This window comes from Syngnathus floridae, chromosome 10 (genome assembly GCF_059516105.1).
Source record: "Syngnathus floridae isolate MCC-2025c chromosome 10, RoL_Sflo_1.0, whole genome shotgun sequence".
Lineage (NCBI taxonomy): Eukaryota > Metazoa > Chordata > Actinopteri > Syngnathiformes > Syngnathidae > Syngnathus > Syngnathus floridae.
Genome location: NC_142422.1, coordinates 2,965,029 through 2,986,790, shown reverse-complemented (window position 1 = coordinate 2,986,790; position 21,762 = coordinate 2,965,029). Strand labels below are relative to the sequence as shown.

The following is a 21,762-nucleotide window of genomic DNA, read 5'->3' as shown; positions in this document are numbered from 1 at the left end:
GGTGTGGCAGGATTGGACTCATGCAAGTGCTGATGGACTTGGTTCTCCTTGTTGACTCTTCTGCTTGTTTACTGCACGTCCTTCCACGTTGACCCTCCGTGTGCACTGACAGCTTCCCTGAATCAGCACCGTACTGTTAAAAGCTTTTCACAAAGAGGAGAGTTCCAGTATCGCAAACAATGTTTTGTTTGTGTGAGCGGGCATTCTAGCAGCTTGGACTTTGTATCTTCATTTAGGTGACACCAGATGATTCATCCATCTAAATTCCATCATCACGAGGAAGCTAGAGGCAGGAATTCAAAATCCCCCCCCCCCCTTAAAAAATAAATAAATGAATGATATATGCATTTATTTATATATGCATGAATCTAGACTTTCAGTTACAAGTGTAAACACATATTTTCCCTATAAACAAGTATTAACACAAAAATCAAACCACCTGTGCAGTTTTTTTTTTTTTTTTAAGGAATCATGGCTTGTTTTTTTTCTTCCTCAGGACACAAACTATCAAGTCACACCACCACCAAAACACACACACAAAAACATCGTACTAAACAATTTCTTTTCTAAGCATGCGACAAAGGCAGCTGTGATGAGCACAAGACCACTTGACGAATGGTTGACCGAAAAAATCCCTTCTCATATGTCATCATGTTCTCCCCCCCTAGATCTAAAACTCCCTGTGAGCGACTCAGCAAGTTTGCAATAAAGTTATTTACAGATGGTCGGAAAATCCCCGCCCCTCCCCTCCCAGATAACAGGTGACATCAAATATCTGCGACTGTACAAGCTCAATGCATCGATTGCCATCACCGGATCAGCTTGTTTACTGATTTTTTTTTTTTTTTTTTGCAGTCTGTTTTAACTGAGAGTGTTTTTTTTGTGTGTGAGACTTAAGTACATAAGGTGGCTGGACTCAAGTGACTGCAAACAAGGCACAAAGAGATTACAAAAGAAAAAATAGAACATGAACTGACGACGACATCGCACCGAGGAGTAACATTTGGCTTTCTGGTTCTTTCTGTTTCGAAGAAAGTAATATGCAAAAAATTTTGCATCCAGTCCATAGGACAATACGCAGCATTGGGAAATCCATCATCGTTCCTTTACATTCTTGTATGCGGATTGAACACAAGCCAAAAAGATTGTCAGTGCAGATTTGCAGTGGAACCTCCAAAAACATTTTTTTTTTTTAAAAACGCAAAAGATTTTTCAGAAAACTCTAATGAATATTCATTATATGTTTCAAGGAGGGAGTGCCCCGGCGGCCCCCCCTCTAGCTCCGCCAATGCTAGCATGCATTTTTTTTTTTTTTTTTATGAGAAGAAGCAGGAGTACCAAGAAAGACAAATATACAGTATGAGGAAAACATGCAGATGTGCTAACAGAAACTATTTAGAGAGAAAAAAAATTAATTACTTGACTGTTAATAATTTGTTCAATGCGTGGAGCTGAATTTGGCAGAACGTTCGGATTTACCCATTCAATCCAAAATTTTGGAATAATATACTTTTCTGTTTCTGTACACTATACAGCTTAAGTAGCTTTCTATTCACATTTGAATTTTACATGAAACATCTCACTGGACATTTACTCGGTTTAACGTTCTTCCATACTGTTGGAGGTTCCACTGTGTGTTTGTATCTAATCACTGCAAAACATCATTATTGTGCTGGTTGGTGACATCATTGCACAATTCTCCACCGCTGATGCATTCAAGAATACGATATAAAATATTTAAAAATAAAACAAAATGCATTGTTGTTGCTAATTAGACTCCCGGTGCTGTTCTTTGGCATGATGGTTGTACTCACTCCTATGAAGTCCAGGATGTCATGGAAAAAAGAAAAATATATAAAAAGTTCCAAAAAAAAAAAAAAAAAAGATGATCATTGGCATACCGGTCCCAGTTTTGCATACATGCTTTTTTTTTTTTTTTTTTTTTAAATCCCCCATCATCACAAGTTCAACAGTCATTAAAGGGAGGGAGTGGTTAGGGTCTTCAAGGCTGCTCTTGAAGGTGAGTTTCTACATATATCTATCTATATATATCTATATAGATAGATAGATATATAGATATATATAAAATAATAATAAAAAGCTTGTTTTTCTGCCCAGCAACACATCCAAAGGTGGAACTCACGATGAAAGCATGCAAACTCATGTTCTATTCATGCTGCTATTTTCCACGTTCCTTTTTTTTTTTTTTTTTTTTTTTCTGGTGGGGCGTGATGACAAATTAAGACCTTCTGATGGTTGTTTTCTTTTTTTTTAAATTGCTTTTCCTTTCCTGTTTCACAGTCGGCCGTGGAGACGATGCAGCAGTGCTTCAGGGTCGCTTTGCCTGATAGTTGGGACTGCAGTTCACAGTTTAGTTCACAACAGCAGCATGTCAAAACTTTGCACACTTTTTTTTTTTTTGGTGTGCATTCCCGTGGTTGTATTTGGTGGAGCCAATTTTTTTTTCTTTTTTCAGGCTCTGCGCTCCACTGGCTGTTGCAGACACACTTCACTTCCCGCCGACACGATGGGGAGTCTGTTGTCCATGTGGTAGCTGATCAGGTGACTCACGCTCTCGAACCGATGGTCTTTTGTACGGACCTGTGAGCACGAAAAAAAAAATCAGGAAACTTAAAGCCTTTTTTTTTTTTTTGCTGACCTCACGACTCACCACTCCCTCCGGGTCGACGAGTAGCAGGTGCTTGGGTTGACCGCCCTGCTGTCCCGTGAGCACGTACTGCCCTGGCGTGGTTCCCGACTCCCGCACTAGAAAATCTCCGTCGCGTGCCAGCAGCCTCTCCGCCTCCCTGCGACTCAAGCTGCCATGGAACCAAGTCTCGCATTGTAGCTGCTCCACTAGGGGGAGCGCTGATGCTGTCGTGGAGCCCCCCAGGGCATCATCAAATGGTTCTTTTCAAGAAAAAGGGATTTATTAGTACAACAAGACAGCTTGACTCCATTTATTTTCTGATATGATTCCCAATATGTGGAGAGCGACGTCAATTTGAAAAGCACACACTCTTCTGATTCCATGAGTAGTTACATTTTATATTCTCAAAGTAAAAGTGCCAGTTCATGTTTGTCCATTCTTGAGAACAAATGATGCAGTTATAAGTTAAGGAGGCCTTTCTGGGTCAAAATTAAACAATAATGAAGTTAAATTGTGAAAAATAAAAATACAATATTAATACATTTTTAAATGCTACACCACACACAGTTAATTCAGAGTAGTAAAATGCATTTGAATACATAAATCAATAGTAGGTAATATTTATCAACACGTGAGTTGAGTTCCAAAAGTCATTATAACTCACTCATGTCAAAAGCATCTCTGTGAGCGTTCCCGTTGGCGGCGACTGGTGGGCGGGGCTTATCCACATTGACGTAAGAGGGGTCATCAAACATCTCTCGCCCTCCTTCCTTGGCACCTACTAAAAAGCAAGCGGTGGATTTATGTTACGTTGGCATATTCAATCTTTCACTCTTCATTCTGCGCCTGAACGATAACACTGTTCCCTCAAGGGCAAAACCGAGCTCACCTGGCAGAGGCGGCAGAGGCTGCTTGTGAATGTCATTCTGACCCGGCTGGCCGAAAGGCTGCAAACACACAGAAATGATTTACACACATGTAAAAATTCTACTATGCGCAAAATGTCTGCCAGTTAAAAGTCAATTACGTCCCGCTGATATTAAACAGAGTCGTTTGCTTGCTTTACAATCGACTCTTATCTCCTACCAAGCAGGATCTGTGTTTTTAAAGCGGAAGCGTGTTGTGTGTCTCACCAGCGTGGCGCCCGGACGTGGTCTCATATCAACCAGACCACCAGGGGGAGGCTGTTTACCGGGGAAGTTGTTATAGTAAGGGACGTCAGGCAGGAGAGCGGCTTCGTCGTCCTCTTCCTCCCACGCGGAGCCGTCAAACGGAGCCATTCTGATGTAGCACGGAATAAATGAGATTGTACGCAAACGTCCGACGAGCCAATGGATGTACCTGTCGTGAGGCGCGACCAGTTTGGGCGGGTTCTTTAAGTACTGTTTGAAACGCAGTTCGAAGGCCTGGCCGATGGTGCTGATGACTTCCTGGGCTAAACCCTCAGAACATTCCAGAATGTGACATGCTGCAAGACAGGAGCAGGATGACATTTGTGGATTGTATTATATTTACAGTGGCCTCGAATCGATTCCATAATATAAGCCTTATTTTAAGATATTGTGTACTCATGGACGCTGCCGATACCAGTCATCGATACTTCAGGCCCAAAAAAAAAATCTATAGTAATAAAAGAAAAAAAAAAATCGATATTATAATAATAAATATATAAATAATAAATCAATATAATAATAAATATAAATGAATAATAAATATAATAATATAAATAATAGTGCATTTATTTGACACATTGGTGACTAATCATTTTTTGTCATTTTGTTCTCCTTGAAAGATCTATAGTAATAAAAAAAATATATATTATAATAATAAATATATAAATAATAAATCGATATAATAATAAAAAATATAAATGAATAATAAATATAATAATATAAATAATAATAAGAATTGGTGACTAATCCTTTTTTGTCATTGCGTTCTCCTTGAATGATCTTGTCTTGTATGAGGGGAAAAAACTTGAAGTGACAGAATGACAACATTTCAGATTTTTCTCACCTCTCTGGTTGACCGGGTCTTTGGCCACATATGCTACGTACTCAGCCGTGTCCTGAGGGACAAAGAGTGAGATGTTTAGGGAACGGGCAAGGGGAGGAGGGATCAATATAGGAAGAAGAAATAAGAGTGCAGGTTTGTGACAGGAAGAAAAAGCCAAGCCGCGGTCTTTTCGAGTTGTAACAGGAGTTAGTGGAAAAAACAGAGCTGAAGGAGAGATAAGCAGGGGGTAATAATAAGATCAAGCTTGGAAGAGAAGGAGACTGGCAAGTGGAGTGAGTGGTCATCATTGGAATAGAAGATGACAGAAAGAAGCAGGAAGGAAGGATGGATGGATTTGGAGGAAGATGGAAAAAGGGCCGGCGAGAGAGAGAAGGGGGCTCGGGTGACTCACTGGGTCTCCTCCAGAGGCGAAGGAGATGGACTGCATGTGATGATTGGCGATTATCTGTGGGGGAGGGGGGGGGGGGGGGGGGAGAATGAGATGATATGAGGAACAGGAGATGAGCATGTGGATGATGAGACAAATAAAAACTAAGAGCGTGGGATATGGTTTGCAATCAGACGGATCAATAACAGCATTAACATTTGACGAGGTTATTTTGGGCAAAAATAGTCGTCCGTGGGAATTTGTAGAAGCGGAAATGGTCATTTAGAAGAATAAATTGCAGGCGGGATAGTCTACTTGGAGGAAAAAGATCTTACAGCTTAATTACTCTTTCAACAACCGCATTTATTAAACATTTATTGGCATTACGCGCGCCTCGGTTTCTCGCAAACACAGCTAATGAGGCGAGCCCCCTCTGCTTGTATTACGTTAAATTACAACAGAAAAGTGGAGCATCGGAAATTATTCGGCTAGGAGCAATAAAATTGAAGAGTATATTTTGCAGAGTAGATGCTAACATGGACCAGAATGGCTAATTAGTGATAATTTTTTTTTTTTTTTTTTTTACTGGACTGAAAATATTTTTTTCCCCCTGCAATCAAGTTGGTTTTTTTTTTGACTAAAATTATTATTTTTTTCCTCACAATAAAGTGGCGTTTTTTTTTTGTTTTGTTTATTTTGCAGAGTAGATGCTAACATGGACCAGAATGGCTAATTAGTGATATTTTTTTATTTTTATTTTTTTTACTGGACTGAAAATATTTTTTTCCCCCCTGCAATCAAGTTGTTTTTTTTTTTGACTGAAATTATTATTTTTTTTCCTCACAATGAAGAGGCGTTTTTTTGTTTTGTTTTTCTGCTATCACTGCTTACTGCAATGTGTGCTATGACGCCGTCTTCCAAACCGAGATGGGATCCCACCTGTTTGCAGTCGGCCGCCAGCAGGTTGAGGCTGCTGGTGGAGATGGTGAGGCTGATTGTCATGCCAGCAAACTGCAGGTTGCTCTTGCCCAGAATAGACGTGAGGCAGCGTGTGGACGGCTGTGAAGGAGAGAAAGCGGGAATAAACAAACCTCGGATGGGTCAGCAACCTTTTGAAGAGCTCATTAATTCAAAGAGCTTTGATTTACACTTCTGAAATCCAACATTTCTAGAAACACTCAATGTGTGTGTGGAAGTGCTTGTGACATGTGTGTGTGGGGGGGAACAGCTGCAATTGTGAAAGCGATCCTGTCTGGTTCTCAAGGCCAACTGTGGCCCATGAGGAGCAAACAGGACGATCCACAAAAGACCAGGCCAAGAACATCACACACACACACATACATACAGAGAACAGCAGAACTATTGTGCCAGCCTGCTCCGAAAAAGAATCTTGGGATAAGACTCGCATGCTTGGCTAGAATAACCAGAGATTACAATAATTACAGGAACCTTTTCGGGTCAGATAAATCCTATAATTGCGTCGGCTCCGCTCCGCTACGTATGAAGCATTCCTTGGGCAAACGGCGAATATAGCCACCTGTTTGTTTTTAAGTTTGACAAGAATACCGAGCACACACACCGGCTGTCGGTGCTAATCTCTTGTCGTCGTGATGCTAGCTAGATGGCGCTAATGATGCTAGTGATAGAGCTAGCAAGCCATCGCTCGCTAGCTAGCTTCATCTTGTTGTCGGTGCTAATCTCTCGTCATCGTGATGCTAGCTAGATGGTGCTAATGATGCTAGTGATGGAGCTAGCCAGCCATCACTAGCTTCATGATCTAGCTAGCTTCATCTTGTTGTCGGTGCTAATCTCTCGTCATCGTGATGCTAGCTAGGTGGAGCTAGTCATGGAGCTAGCTAGCCATCACTAGCGTCACTAGCTATCGTCATCTTGCTGAATAGCCCAAAAGTGGTACAAATGACGCCTCAAGCCAAAGGCTCGCCACACACGGAATGAATCATTGTCCTAAATCGGAATTCGCATCGAGTCTAACCTTTTGACTCCGCCCCTCCAGCCGCTCTTGTAGCGAGAGCCCACGATTGGTAATTACCTACAAGTACAACTCTCTCGGCAGCAGTGTACAATCATCCGAAATCCAGACGATTGGCCAAACTGACTGACCACAGAGTGGACAATCAAGCTAAATCTAGCTCTCAACCCTTTACCACTGCTACCCACTTAAGCGCTATAAATAAATAATGTCCCATATGGGTGTGTGTGTACGGAGACATTGTGTACCTTTCTTCTCCGCTGGGCTCCTTTGGCTCCGGGTACAGCCTCGCAAACCACCGAGATGGCCTCCCTGAAAGATTTAGAACATGCTAGCGTGATGCGGCGTCGCGTTAGCACCTTCTTGGACACGGGAATCGAATCACCAGACGCGCTCGCTCGGCGCCATAGACACAAACGTTGCGACGGAAAACCAGAAGAAAACCACCGGAATGTCACAACATTCTAATTTAAGGGGGGGGAAGCAGCAGACATGCAGACATGCCATGTAAATAAAAAAAACGGCAACAGAGAGGAAAAAGGACGGACACGAAAAATTAACCAGAAAAACATGATGAATAAATTAGTAAATGTGACCTCACCTGGTGACCTGAGTTCTGGTGTTGAAGTCCAGCGCCCGCATGGATTGGAGAACCTCCACGCAACCCATGTACTGCACGAAAAATGTGTCATTAATTGGACGATTAAACAGTTTTCGATTAATTCGCCATTCACGTACCCGCACGGAGTAGGAGACGCCGGTGGTGCTGACCACGTTGTCGGAGTGGAGCCACCCGCGGGTGGGCTTATTGACAAAGGAGCCATGCCGCGTCCATTCATCTCCTCCCAGGTGAGCGCCTTCGACCCGTCCCCTCCTGGACGCGCCTCCCAGCCGGTTCATGTCCTGTAGAAGGGGGCGGGGAGGGGGAGAGGGAGCGGTTAAAGGGGGGAGCGGGTGATGTAGCGGAGGGGAGGAGCTGGAGCTGCTCCCGTCGTCCCCGGGGGACTCCACGGTGAGCCGAGGCTGCTGAGGTGGCCTGTTGGAGGCTTTGAGTAGAGTGGCGGAGACGCCCAGGCGTAAGGAGCCCATTCTCGGGAAGAAGGAGCAGAGGGTAGTTGGGCTGTTCTCGGGAGGCCGGGGAGAAGAAGGGGGCAACATGGGGGTGAGGGAAGAGGAGGACAGAGAGGAAGGTAAGCCAGGTGATGGAGTGAGAGGGGTAGCGGGACTTGGATTGGAGTTTGTCTCGTCAGCGGAGCTGAGCGATTCGCTTCGAAAGTGGCTGTACTTTGTTTTCGGGACGAGCTCCATGGTGGCGCCGTTTTTTTAATGTCCGTACGAGTCCACGGTTTGTATCAAGGTCTTTTTTGTTTCAGAGTGTCTCTCTGGAGGACGCGCAGCCGGTCTCCCTCAGAGCAAGAGCGCCATCCATCTGTCCAATTGTCAGCCTCCCACTCGTTAGCGGGTTGCTCGAAGTGGAGCTCTTTAAAAATGGCTTCATCCACAATGAGCGTAGTGTGGAAAAGAGCGACGTTTCCGATTATGGCTGCGTGCGGCTGGAGACTTTGGAGGGTCTCAACGCGTGACATGTTGACATCGGTTCACTTCTCAAAACAGAGTTCATTGTGTGATCAGCTCATGACTCGAAAAAAAAAAAATCTTGCTCCAGCCAACAGGCCATCTTTGAGTCCAACTATCATAAAAAAAAAAATCAAAACAAGCGATTGTCCCTCAACAACTTGCATATGTGTGTCTGACAAAGTAGTCTGGCGAGACAATCCGATAAAAACCCTATTAGCAGCCAGCGAGGGAATGGGGGGTGAGGTCGCGAGGGGGCCGAGCACGCTAACAAGGCGAGGGCCGCATACGACGATTCGATTGGCCGATAGCAACCTCAATTAGCCAACGGCGAGAAAGCGAGCTTACAAATATCGTCCGGTAGAAGCGGGAAGGCTAAAACCTTCTAGTCCCTCTCCTTCTTCCTCCAAACGATTTGATGTCCGCCCTGACTAGCCCTAGCTGGCTCCCTAAGCAACGCGTTGTCTTCCTCCCGTTTCTTCCAGATGACTTCTGGCGCTGCTTCCTTCCCTCTCTCACCACTGGCGTCTCTCTTCTCCCTCTCTCCTCGCCTCTCCTGGAAGTCCTCTCTCTTCCTCCACACAATGTAGTCAGCCAGCCTCTGCCTCTCCAGCGCCTCCGCCCTCTCGCGCGCCACCACTTCCTCTCGCCTCTTCCAGATGATCTCCCCCCCTCCCCCTCCCGCGGCTGCTTGCCCGTTCTCCAGACTGTCCCGTTTAACACCGCCTCTTGTTTAGAAAGCGTGAACCGCCGGTTCCTCTCGTCGCGCTCGGAAAAAAGAACGCAACAAAGTTATAGCACCGGCCCGTTCCTGACTGAAGTTCCTGATATGGCTAAAAAAGAAGTGAGGCCGTCGTGGTTTGAAATTGGTCACCTCCAGAGCACCATTTTGAAATGTGTCCGACGTAGCACGGCGGTGATGTAACACTCTTGATGAGACCTGATTTGGAATACGCAATTAAACTCCCACTCTGCTGTTACCTGAGAAGATCTGATATGGACTTTGATCATCTAAAGCTTGACCCCAACAGATTGAGTGCACTCGCCTTATATCTGCATAGTCCAACCTTAAAGGCAAACAACAGTCTAGCAAGTTCCACAAAGAAAAAACAGTCAACACCTCCGCCCGCCTCAGCATGGCTCAGGCACAAGTCATAATCTCTCGACCTTTACTCCCTCCGAGGAGATCGGCGCATCTTAGATAAAACCCGCACCTGGTTTGGCACCAATATTGATGTGAAGTAAAGACAAAAAAAAAAGAGACACTTGAAGTCCCACACGACAGATTGCGGGAACCGAAAGTCGCCCACAATCGGTCTAGCACCACAGAGGGCTTGTCTAGCAAAGCTCGCTAATCGTCCATCTGGACGGGGAGCTGTGCGAGATCTTTTTTTTTTTTTTCCGAGAAGTATGGCTGGAAAAGTCACCCTGCGTCAGGGCCGTGGAGAACCAACCGGCAAAGCGAAACAGTCAAATATAATAAAAAAAAAATTACAAAATCTTCAACCTGCTTCTTTGAACTAGTATGACCGAACGATTCAAAGAATGATGTGAGGTCAAGTGACGTCAGAGGAGATGAAATCCTGAGTCATCAATACATGGGCTGAAGAAGAATGTCTAGTTGCACAGAACCGAACCAGACGGGTCAGGTGAGGTGAATCATCTCCACGTTGACAGTAGAACCTGCCAGAAACATTCTAATAAGCGTTAATTAGCCGTGTCAAGGCCAGGCGGCCATGCGTGGGAAAATATCCTCGCGGGATGAGTTTGTTAATCAAATCAATCCCGTCGTTCCTCCAAACGTTTGACTGATGGGGGATTTCGTTCGGTTGCAGCTGACTAAGGTGAGATGGGGACAAAAGAAGCGGCTGCGACTCACCATAGGGTGAACGCGGAATGGGGAGGGGAGGGGGAGGGGGGCAGGTGACCTGAAAAAACCGAGATTCTCCGAGACTGTCGAGCGCGGACGGGGCTGAGCGTCTCGAGCGTGAAAACAAAAGCCGGTCGGAGAATCGATGATAAATTCAAATGTACTGCATCATCTTAAGTGAATGAAAAAGCACCAGTTTGAAAGAAGAAATAAAAAAAAACTTTACATTTCGCTCCGTCTCATCGCCATGGCAACAGACGATTAAAAGAGATGCCTGTTGAGAAGGTTTGCTGAGTAAGTCCTGACAACGGCGGAAAAAAAAAAAAATCACAACGTTGACATAATTATTTAGCTCACCAAAACAGGAGGACCAAAACTCCCCCCGGAAAGATCAATAGCTTTCAGGAAATGATCAAAGTTGGAGCGCTGTCGCGTCAGCCATAAAAGCCGATCAATGATAACACGCCGAGTTGGCGGCGGCGGCATGCGACCGGCCGACCGGCTCCAACTAGGACATATCTGGCGAGTAAATAAAAACAACAATATTTGGAAAACTTGCATAAAAACAACCTGAATTTTTAAAAATTCTCAACGACTAAAACATGAAAAAGTACCGCTTAAAAGAGTTTCTGTACAAATACTTTACAAAACAAACTGGTCCGTGGTCACGTGACAGAAATGTTAGCCGCTCATCCTGGTTGGTCCTTTCAAAAAAAAAAAAAAAAAAACTCTTTCGCTCGATTAATTCACAAAGTCACCGTCGGCTGCGCGTCTCCATCTTTCCTCTTGTCCTCCTCTAGGTTGGACTGTCCTCTCCTCTCCTCTCCTCTTCTCTCCCCCCCTCACTCCGGGCAGATGGTGGAATGGCAAGGCTGCCAGGGCGGACAATGGCACTACTTCATTGTGCTCCTCTCCTCTTCTCGTCTCCCCCCCTCCACTTCCACTCCCGTCTGTCCTCCCCCTCCCTCCTGTCTAGGCGGGTGACGCTGCCTCCTATTCTCGCCCTTTGCATCACTCTCTCTCTCTCTCTCTCTCTCTCTCTCTCTCTCTCTTTGTGTAACACACATCCCCTCCTTTCCTCTCATCCTGTTTCCTCCCCCTCCCTCCCCCGTCTCCCGCAACCTCCGTGTGTACATGTGTATGCCCAGCAGGATGCTCCGGCCGCACATTAGCTCTCCGCGGGGAGATGGAGATGTGGAATAAGTAAGGAAACAAAGGCTGGGATGAGTGTGTGTGTGTGTTTGGACTGTCCAAAGCTCCTCCTCTCCTCGTGTTTAGTAACCCGAGAAGATGAGAGTGAAAGACAGCGAGACAGGATGGAGACAGTCGCTCGTTCGCTACGTGAGCTAGCCGCACTAGCGCTATCTCAGGAGAGCGTCAGCAGAGATTGCTGTCGAAGCGTGAGAAGGCAACGTTGCGGAGAGCGGAGGAAGTCACCCAAAGTGATCCGCGCGAGTCCTCGAATGACACGACGGGCGCTGCAGTACCGCTATGTAACCAGCGTGATGTCTCGCTATAGGGTTTTCCGAGTGTGTCAGCAAAGTTCCAGGACTGGAATTTGTTTAAGGTTAAGGTGATCATCATATTAGAACCTGGGAAGAGATGAGTGGGACTTATGTCACCATGGCAACTGCCTTGAGCATCTGTCAGTTCCTGGCAAATTGATCATCAGTCCTGGAACTTTACTGTCAGATCATTTTTCCAGGCACATTTTAATGTGATTGGAGAAGTTCTAAGTGCAAAGAGCCCACCATACCTTTTAACGCTGAAACACATATGAGACACTGTGGCTGAGGCTTGACAAAAGCCAACGCTGAAGTCATAAGAGAGCGCATTATGGATCCAAATGCGTCATAAAATCAAAGGTCAGGCATAGCCATCATTTTATATTTCAGTGTAATTAGATATCAAAAAAGTGAGTCGTGAAAATGAATGATAATCGCTGAAATCATCAGATTCCTGACTGCCTTGACGCAATCTACAAGGCTAATTGGATTCTTCTGCTTTCATCAAGCAGCCCCTTTATTAGATTCATTTGTCGTATTTGAAAGTGATTAATAGCAGGAGGGTTCACTTAAACTCTTAAAATATTCGCTCCCTTTGACGAACTTGCACGTCAGAGGTGCACAAAAGGAGTACTGTATGATTTAAGTCGGTTCATTTTGAGCAAAGAAATTATGCATTTAAAAATATTTCGGGGGGGATTTTTTTAAATCTTCTTATTTATTGTCATCTGATAATAACAAAAAATTCCAACATATAATTCTAACTTAATAAAAAATAAAGTTATATTAAGTCATATAATAAATATATAATATTCTCATGGAAGTTTTCAGTGTGGCCCTTAATAGTTGATGTCAGATGACAGTTCTGTTATGCCGAGTTTATTATTATTTTTTTTTTTTTTGCCACAGTGCCCCTTTGTGTTTGCGATTGTGTGTATCTTACCACATATTCCATCGGGCTGCCTGAGAGTCTGTCACCCTAAAAACACCAAAGCGCACATGAGCACAAGACAAAGATCCAAAGCGACAACCCGCCACAGCGCATGCGCCCGCCGCCGCCGCCGCCGCGTCTGTTGCCGGCCCACGTGCGGCTTCCCGCCTCCCAGCATGCATTGCTGCCCAATCATGCGCGGAGAAGAGTTAGAAAGCCAGAGGAAGCCCAAGAGCGAGACGGAGAGGCAATAATCCGACGAGCGTGTCGGAACACGGGCTTTGGTATGACGGGAATTAACTGAAAGGAGCGCATGTGGAGGATGCTTGTGTTTCGGCACGCCCGACGGATGACATGGTGGATCCCCAAGCGGGCAGCTGCAGCCTGGCATCAAACAGTTAAACATTCTCGGACGAAACACGATCTGATGATCCGATGTGATATCACTTGTAATTAAATAAAAATATTTGTACAAATGACAAAAGATGGTGCACAAAATGACAGGACGGCTCAAATTGTTATATAGAAGGGGAGGAGCCTGGCGCCCTTTAAGCCCCGCCCATTTTTTCCTCTTAAATTTTAAAGTTAGAAAAAAGCATTATAAACAAAAAAAATCATGTTCTGCCTGTAATTCATCTTTTTGTAAGTTTTTAGTGGCCAAATAAATGAGGTATTTTCAGCACTAATCAAATTAATCAAGGGGAGGAGCCTGGTGCCCTTTTAGCCCCGCCCATTTTTTTCCTCTTAAGTTTTAAAGTGAGAAAAAAGCATTGTAAACAAAAAAATCATGTTCTGCCTGTAATTCATCTTTTTGTAAGTTTTAAGTGGCCAAAAAAATTGGGTATTTTCAGCACTAATCAAATTAATCAATTGTTGGAATTTTATTCACAGAATCAGCGTTGGCCTCAAAATTGAATCTAAATTAAATTTTTGAAATGTAACCGTTTTATAGGCTTTATTGCAATTTCAGATTTCTTTTTTCGTATCATCGCAACAAGTGGGTACTCTGTTTTTCCTAGAAAATAAAAGTTTTTCATTTGATTTGAGTCAAATTGTGATAAAGAGAGAGAAGATTGGATTAGGCAGCCAGCGATTCAGCGAGAGGGCCGTCTGAGTGTCTCACGACGCACGCTGCAAACAAACATGTGAGCCGGCTATTTTGGGTTTGCCCCCCCACCGCACTCCCGCATCTCTATCTGCTTCCATCATTCCCTTCCTGCCTCTCTCTTCTTACATCGTCCCCCCTCGCTTCCAGCACCCTCGTGCTTCCCGAAACACCGGACGTCCTGGATCAAGTCAAAAAAATCACCAATTTGCCAATTAAGTACTAATTTCAAACCTCGAAAGACAACTAAAGTTGTGATGAATAAAAACACCAAGTAAGCATTTTACTCATGGTAGATCTCAACAGGGCAACCAACTTCCTCTATTAGAAGTGGCAGTGGTTAAACATGAATATGCCGCAAATATTTATGATTTCTGAAGAAAAAAATCTAAATGACAAAAATTATCCTTTTTTTTTAAACGTATTCCATCACATCTTTCTTGTCATGCATTTAGTCCAAAAAGGTACAATTTTGAAAATGTTTAAAATTGGAATTAATAATAATAATTTAAAAATAATAATAATAAATTATTTTGAGCAACGTCACCATTTTAGGTGCTTGTGTCCTTCGCAGAAAAAGCGTTGAACAATGCAGAGGTTGCAAAACAAGCAAGCAACAGGAAGCACTTCTTCACTCCTGCTAAAGTGTGTTTGTCTTTCAAACCGTTCCATTGTAAAGCCACATTCTCTCATCTACACTATTTATTTCTCTACTTTGAATTTTTTTAAGTATCACTGGAAATTACAGTTGGAGGTATTATCATCATGTTAACAACAAAGTCAATAAAGTCAATTTCCTACCAAGTTACCATTCAGAGGAAAAAACCAACAATCTGACTAATGACAATTAATGTTGACATTTTACTTAATTAAAATTGCCTTTTAGAGTATAATAAATAATTCACCATGGTCGTAGTTCAACCCTGCAACTTTATATCTTCTGCTATCATCTGCATTGTACCTTTAAGTCTCGCATTTCATTTAAAATAATAAAAATAACAGCTGCGGCGCAGTGTTTGAGGTTGACGGCGACACGCTCCGACCTTGAAAACAAACTTCCATTCCGTGGCCGCAACACGCCCACGCTGACAGACAAATACATCAAATTGTATTACATCCTGTTGACGCCTCCCTCGAGTTTATGGCAAGTAAGTCGCCGCTGTTTTCAATCGATAGCACCAGCTGCCAAAAAACAAGCAGAAACCATCTTAAACGTCACATCGTCCCGAAATCTTCACGCTTTGATTGACGCTCGATTGGACAGGTCCAATTTTAATCGAGTGGATTTTGGGGATTGAGCCCGTTTCGGTGTTGGAGTGCCCTCGAGATTGTGTCGTTTTTGGTCGTCTACGCGTTTGTCTGACTCTTGACACGTGCCAATCGGCCATTTCTTTGGATCGCCCTCTCCATTTCATCAACTTGACCGTATATAATATCACGTCAGCCAGCGGTGTGGCTGACCCTGATAAGAGCCCCCCGGCGTTCTGCCTTCAGTAGCGTCAATCATCGCTGTCCATAATCAACGTTCCTTCACCTCTTTGTGGTCAACTCGCTTTCGTCTCCATGGTTACGCACGACGAGAGTGGTGAACCGTAGCCGCGGGTTTGTGTACAGACTTCACATTAACACCCTTGAACAATTTAGTCTTCAGTTAACCTATTATGGAATGTGGGAGGAAACCAAAGCATCATTTCCCAGTTGTCCAAAGTCACAAATTCCAATGTTAACTTATTTATACATGGGCATCCTTTGAGAATGTCAAAATGATCTTCAGGCAGAGTCAAACAATAGTTCCCTAGGGATGGTGATGTCACGCAAATCAATAACAAGACATGTTCCGCCCTTGTAAATGTATGAAAACATCCTCATGCGTTACTGGCCAACGCCTGCCTGATAGCATCAATTAAACCAAATCGGAAATGGAGTGGTGACATGTTGGTTCCTCTTTTTCAAGATTTCAGCCAGAACTCAAATCAGCATTTGAGGTTACCAGGATTTATTTTTGTTTTGCTGTCTTCAAGTTCCTTGAAATACCTTATGGTTAAAAATAAAAACTTGACTGATCATAACATGTTATCAAAAACTATCTGTAGGTCAGGCTGCAAAATGGTATCTGTGTTGTAGTATCGGAACACTTTTATAAGACTGGTCGTGGGCAGGCTTATAATATCAGCATCCTTCTGTTATTATTATTATTATTTATAAAGGACAAACACAATTATGTGGTAAACAGCTACTAATCTTGAATTTAAAATAAATTACTAATATTTCACAAATTCTGCCAGATTGAACTGATGCATTTCTGCCTGCAAGTTATTTTTCCAACGATTTTGTGATTTTCTTTCATGCAAAAATGGAAATATAATGCCACTCAGTTTATTTAACATTATTTACTGTGTTGACACCTCAAAAGTTCAACATTTAGCTCGCGTGAGTCACATTCACGGCGTTCAGGTGGCCATTACTGGAACACACGGAGCGGAACTAACTCAAGTGTGTGGACAAGAACACCAATCGTGGTACATTCCGAGTCCAGAAAGAGTACAAGAGGGAGAGAGAGAGAGAGAAAGAGAGAGAGAGAAGTGGTCAACTTTGAACTCACCAGCACTCTTCCTCCTTCTGCCTCGTCCTGCCCGCAGAACTTCCGCCGCCGCACTCACGTCAAGTATCATGAAACGGGACAATAGGTGGAAGGTTAGAAAGTCCTGCAACTTTTTAATAAGTTCATAAGAGAAGTGGCTTCTTCTTCTTCTTCTTCTTCTTCTTCTTTCCTCTCGCTTTCCTTCCCTTGCCCCCGCCCCTCCCCCTTCCTTTCCTCCTCCCCCTCCTCCTCCTAACACGGTCACCACTTCCGCGAACAGGAGCCTGACGTCATCAGCATACAAGTGCGCCTGCGTGGGGTGCACCTGGCTGAATAGACAGGTTGCGTAATATTAGAAATCCCATCGCGCATTTCATTGTGAAGATTACACGAAAATGCGTAAAGAGTTGCACAAGTCGGAAATAGATGAAGAAATTGAACGTTTTCATTTCCTTTAAGGTCACCACTTCCTGAGCACATCTGCTTATCATCATGATTCATCTTGATTTTCAAATTTGCTATGCATGGTGACACTTTTCAGATTTAATAACACTCTAACACGTTGAGGATAACAACAAAATCCAAGTTGGAATCCATCTTTCCAACTGAAACATACGATATATAAGTATTTTTTGTATATTTGAAAAAAAAAATCACACAATTTTACTTTTGAAAAAACATTTGAAAACAATGTCACTAGTACTAATTCAGACAATGGATGTTTGCTAATACTAGTTCCTATATAAATTGTGTTGTATTATGGAATTAACATCATCAACATTTAATATTCAATTTTACATTGCCTCGCCTTTAGGCGCACCGCATTGCGCCACCCACAGGCCAGGGAAATAACTCCAGCCATGAACAATTTATTCAGACGTGTGTAGTAGCGCCACTGACCAAAGGAGGCGCTCGGGAAGTCACTGTTAGGTACCGGTCTGTCATGATCGAGATTGTCTAAAGAAATATTAATTTGTCAAAATTATAATATTTGCTGATAGTTGTCACTCGGTTTATATAATTACAATAATTTATAAGTCCTTTCTTCCACAGTCTTCTGGATGAATGACAGGACCTTGGCTGTTTACTTCCGCATTTTTACGCTAAGACCCGCCTTTGTAAATTTGATTGGCTCCCATGGGAAAAAGAAACAATTTATTGTTGATGATTGGACGGTGACTGTTACGTCATTTGAATGACGACCGCAGCTTTCTCGAAGAGGAACACGCGACACCAGTAAGCTTTCTTGTATCTACCGAGTTTATTTGACAACATTACAGTTTATTACTCCTTTGCAAATCGAGAGAATAAAGCGCTTCGAAAGATCTAGAATGGCGTTTAAACAGCTAGCGTGCCCATTGCTAACATACCATCGAGTCATGTAACTCGGAGCAAGGAGACAGCTTGCATCACGAGAAGCCATCTCGGTCAGGCTTGACTTGAAGTTCATCTAGAAAGTCAAGTTTCAAGAGTCAACAAAGTATTTTCTATTGTGTGTCACGAAAATAAAACGCCTTTCACCATCATGCAGTGTCCACATCGAAGGCGTTGCTAGGTTGATGCATTCAAGAGTGTATTACCAGTATATTACGCTATTCATTTGGAAGGACCCATAAAAACGAAAGGAAATGTATCACTGCCTGATCATAAATGACACAATCTTCTAATATTTCCCAGGTTCTTCCTGGTCGGAGCTGTCAAGAAATACAAGGAGGGCTGAGCTGTGTATTAATTTACATACTCTTAATGGATTCTTCATGTTGATGTAAGATTCAAATTCCATGCAGTTAGGTACTCCACTACAAATCAAATGAGAAAGAACATAAGCTGCATACAAAACTCTTGAATGGTCGAACTGTCATTAAGGGAGGTGTTTCTAATAATTTGACCCTCTCGTGTCTCACTTAATCCCGTTGTGTTTTCGTAGCCCGGCTATTTTGAAGCTGAGTCGAGCGGAGGTGCGTGTGAGGAGTCTGGCGGCTCATCTGGGCAAAGTAGCAATGACAACCGCCGCCGCTAGTGAGGAGGCTCCGACTGCTGCCATCCTCATCATCGGGGATGAGATACTCAAGGTGAGGCTCGGGTGGGGGGATCTGATCTATGAATGTGACAGCCACTTTTCATCTCATCTCAGGGCCACACGGTGGACACCAACAGCGGCTTTCTTACACGAGCGTTGCGGAAGCTCGGCGTGTCCGTGCAACGCATCACAGTCATTCCGGACGTCCAGGATGTCATCGCCAAAGAAGTGGCTCTCCTTTCTTCTCAGCATACCCACCTCATCACCTCGGGGGGCATCGGGCCCACCCACGACGACGTCACCTTTGAAAGCATCGCCATGGCCTTCAACGAGGAGGTCTATCAACACCCTGAACTTTCGCAGCTGGTGGAGGAGTTTTTTGGCAAGGTGGACAAAAATAGCCCGGCGATGAAGTTAGCCATGGTGCCCAGATCGGCCAAACTCAATTTTGGAACAGATGCTCAGACGGGGAAACCTCTCCGTTATCCACTGGTGGGTGTAATTTCAGTTTGGGTGGAAAGGGTTTGTTTGAGGAAAGGAAAAAAAAGTTTCCATCAATTCAAAACGTAATCTGGAGGTCTGTCTCCACCACTTTTCGACTTGCTGCCAATTGTGAAGCAATCGTTTTCGTAGCTCACGCACGATTTGCCTTCCTGACCTGCCTCCATCTAATCGTTTCAACAATTTCACAAGGACGAACAGTACTCTGTCATGTCACAGTGTCACTGTCATATTTTCCCTCACTTGACAAGGCTTGTCTTCAGCGTGTTCCACAGTATTGGAAATTATTTTGGATTCTGTGGTTTGTTATTTCTCTTCCCCTTGACTGAATATCTTTCCAACCCGGAGAGCAAAAAGTTTACAAATTATAGTTTGCAAAGTTACATTTTGCAGTTTTACAATTTCAAGTGCTGCAAGGGAAAACTGACGATTGAATTTCAAGTTCTATTTATTTATTTTTTCTTACAGGTGAGCGTGCGTAATGTGTACATCTTCCCAGGAATTCCATCTCTAATGGAGAGAGCCTTTAATGGGTTGGAACACCTTTTTGCCAGTTCAGGAACCACTTTTCACACTCGTGAGGTAAGCCGATATTTCTTTTTTTCGATTCTGATCAACTCAGCGAGACTCGATTATTGCCAGGTGTTTGTGGCTGAGGATGAGACCGCCATCGCCCCGGTGCTCACCAAGCTGCAGGCCTCCTGGGGTCGCAAGGTGGCCCTCGGCTCCTACCCAGACTGGCTGAGCAACTACCACCGAGTCAGGCTGGTCCTGGACTCGGACAGCCAGGAGGAGGTGGACAAAGCTCGGGCGCAGTTGATCGAGTTGCTGCCGATAGGAAGCGTGGTGCCCTTAGTGAAAGATCCCGTGTCCATTGCCACGGCCGAGGTGTACACGTTAGCTAACACTGGTAAGAGATTGACGGATGTTAAGGACCAAACCTTTTTTTTTTTTTTTTTTTTTTAAACTTTCAATTAGAAATAATAGCCTGCTTTTGAACACATTTGCATTATTATTATTATTGTTGATATTTTTATCCTATACTTTAAATTAAAAAAGATTTGTGTGTCATTCAGCTAGTTATTCAGTTTCTTTTTATAACTCACCAGTGTGTGGCTCCACAAATGTCCCACAGACTAACCCGGTCTGACGCCGAAAGATTTAAATCTGTCAAAATAAATCACAACCTGTGTTAATAGCAAGAATATTGGTCATCCAAAATTCTGGAATAATCTCTCCTGTCCTGCAGGCTCACCGCTGGGGGACAAAGTTGCATCTGCCTTGAAGACAGTCGAAGCGGCGCTGGATCGGTATTCCATGGAGGAAGTCTGCATCGGTTTTAACGGCGGCAAGGACTGCACGGCGCTGTTGCATCTCTACTACGCTGCATTGAAGAGGTAAAAAAAAAAGATGAGTGAAAAGTAATCTGTGTCTTATTTGTTTTGATGCCCTATTTCTGCTTCCAGGCGCTACCCGGAAAGTAAAGACAAAGTGAAAGCGCTTTACATTCGCATCGTCTCTCCGTTCTCGGAAATGGAGCGCTTCCTTCAGGACACCATCAAAAGGTGAAGTCTGACTCTATTCCAAATTTTCAATTTACAAATATGCCAACACTCCTCCCCTCAGATACGACTTGGACCTGTTCTCCGTGGAGGGCAGTATCCGACAGGCGCTGAGCGAGGTGCAGGAACGGCGACCCGAGCTGAAAGCCGTCTTGATGGGCACCAGGAGGAGCGACCCTTACTCTCGCACGCTAACCCCCATGTGCCCCACGGACCCCGACTGGCCGACTTATATGAGAGTCAACCCTTTACTGGTCAGTAACACCCCCAACACAACATACACTTAAGTGGAATTGAAAAAAACGAGTCTAAATTTTTGAAGTTCTTATGCATTGAATTAATTCTAATCGATTTAAATGTGACTTCTTTCAACACAGGACTGGACTTACCACGACATTTGGTCCTTCTTGAGAACATTATACGTTCCCTATTGCATTCTTTACGATAAAGGGTAAAAACATACTCACCCAGTCGTTGCGTTAACGATATTTTTAACGATGTGATTATTTTTCCGACCAGGTACACGTCCCTGGGCAGCATGGACAACACTTGTCGAAACACGGCGCTGCAAGTGGTGGATGAAAGAGGAGTGAAGCGCTACCAGCCAGCCTACCTATTAGAAAATGAAGAAGAGGAGCGTAATTCTCGTGCCTGACACTTAACACAAACATGTTTTTATTTTCAAAGTCCGTCGATAGCCGTTAAAAAAAAAAAAAGAACTGTATTTGTAAATGCTAAAGTGTGTCTTACTGAGCCATAAGCTTTTTACGCTGCTGAATAAAGTAATCAAATTGTATTTATCTATGGTCATGTGACTATTTCAATTGATTTAGCGTGAGCTTCGCTATTCAATCCGATAAAATGCAGAAATTACTCGAAATATTGGTTCCACCCATGATGTGCAAATATTATTTTTGTTAGAGGTTCTGCAGATCAAAACAATTACTGGGCCAGTTAAAATTAATACACTGTTTTGAAGGGTGGTTGTGTCTCCAAATGCAAACCATACCTTTTGTTACCATGACAACTGCAGGTGGAGCTCAGGCAAGCTACTGATGCCAAATTTGTGACTCCTGCTCTATTTAGAGA

General features: G+C 43.7%; 2 protein-coding genes across 3 annotated transcripts; one reads left to right on the top strand and one right to left on the bottom strand.

The window, feature by feature from the left end:
* Positions 1 to 332: 332 nt before the first annotated feature.
* Positions 333 to 11,407, bottom strand: shc1 (SHC (Src homology 2 domain containing) transforming protein 1). Of its 2 annotated transcripts, none has more exons than XM_088386610.1 (12): positions 7,762 to 11,407; positions 7,625 to 7,695; positions 7,272 to 7,335; positions 5,973 to 6,092; positions 5,058 to 5,111; positions 4,667 to 4,718; positions 3,992 to 4,118; positions 3,784 to 3,931; positions 3,540 to 3,597; positions 3,315 to 3,428; positions 2,672 to 2,910; positions 333 to 2,601 (listed from the first exon to the last, which is right to left on the bottom strand). In XM_088386610.1, the coding sequence occupies exons 1-12, from the start codon at positions 8,329 to 8,331 to the stop codon at positions 2,473 to 2,475; spliced, it is 1,746 nt and encodes a 581-aa protein (XP_088242736.1). In that variant the 5' UTR covers positions 8,332 to 11,407; the 3' UTR covers positions 333 to 2,472. The 2 variants fall into 2 exon arrangements, with proteins under 2 accessions (XP_088242736.1, XP_088242735.1); XM_088386609.1 differs by having other exon boundaries at positions 3,315 to 3,431; positions 7,762 to 11,403.
* A 6,312-nt stretch (positions 11,408 to 17,719) lies between these two features.
* On the top strand, positions 17,720 to 21,469 carry flad1 (flavin adenine dinucleotide synthetase 1). Its single transcript, XM_088388147.1, has 11 exons — positions 17,720 to 17,826; positions 18,268 to 18,355; positions 18,518 to 18,662; positions 18,725 to 19,102; positions 19,580 to 19,693; positions 19,754 to 20,021; positions 20,361 to 20,508; positions 20,578 to 20,676; positions 20,738 to 20,927; positions 21,051 to 21,124; positions 21,193 to 21,469. Exons 2-11 carry the CDS (start codon positions 18,348 to 18,350, stop codon positions 21,326 to 21,328), a joined length of 1,560 nt encoding a protein of 519 aa, XP_088244273.1. The 5' UTR covers positions 17,720 to 17,826; positions 18,268 to 18,347; the 3' UTR covers positions 21,329 to 21,469.
* Positions 21,470 to 21,762: the final 293 nt, after the last annotated feature.

Bases quoted from the DNA above. Each gene is read 5' to 3' on its own strand.
- shc1 (XM_088386609.1), bottom strand. From the start codon at position 8,331: ATGGAGCTCGTCCCGAAAACAAAGTACAGCCACTTTCGAAGCGAATCG. The intron at 7,696-7,761 runs GTACGTGAATGG...TTTTTCGTGCAG, and splicing joins GCGTCTCCTACTCCGTGCGG to TACATGGGTTGCGTGGAGGT. The intron at 4,719-5,057 runs GTGAGTCACCCG...TTTGTCCCTCAG, and splicing joins TCGCCTCTGGAGGAGACCCA to GACACGGCTGAGTACGTAGC.
- flad1 (XM_088388147.1), top strand. The intron at 20,928-21,050 runs GTCAGTAACACC...CTTTCAACACAG, and splicing joins TGAGAGTCAACCCTTTACTG to GACTGGACTTACCACGACAT. The intron at 21,125-21,192 runs GTAAAAACATAC...TTTTCCGACCAG, and splicing joins TGCATTCTTTACGATAAAGG to GTACACGTCCCTGGGCAGCA.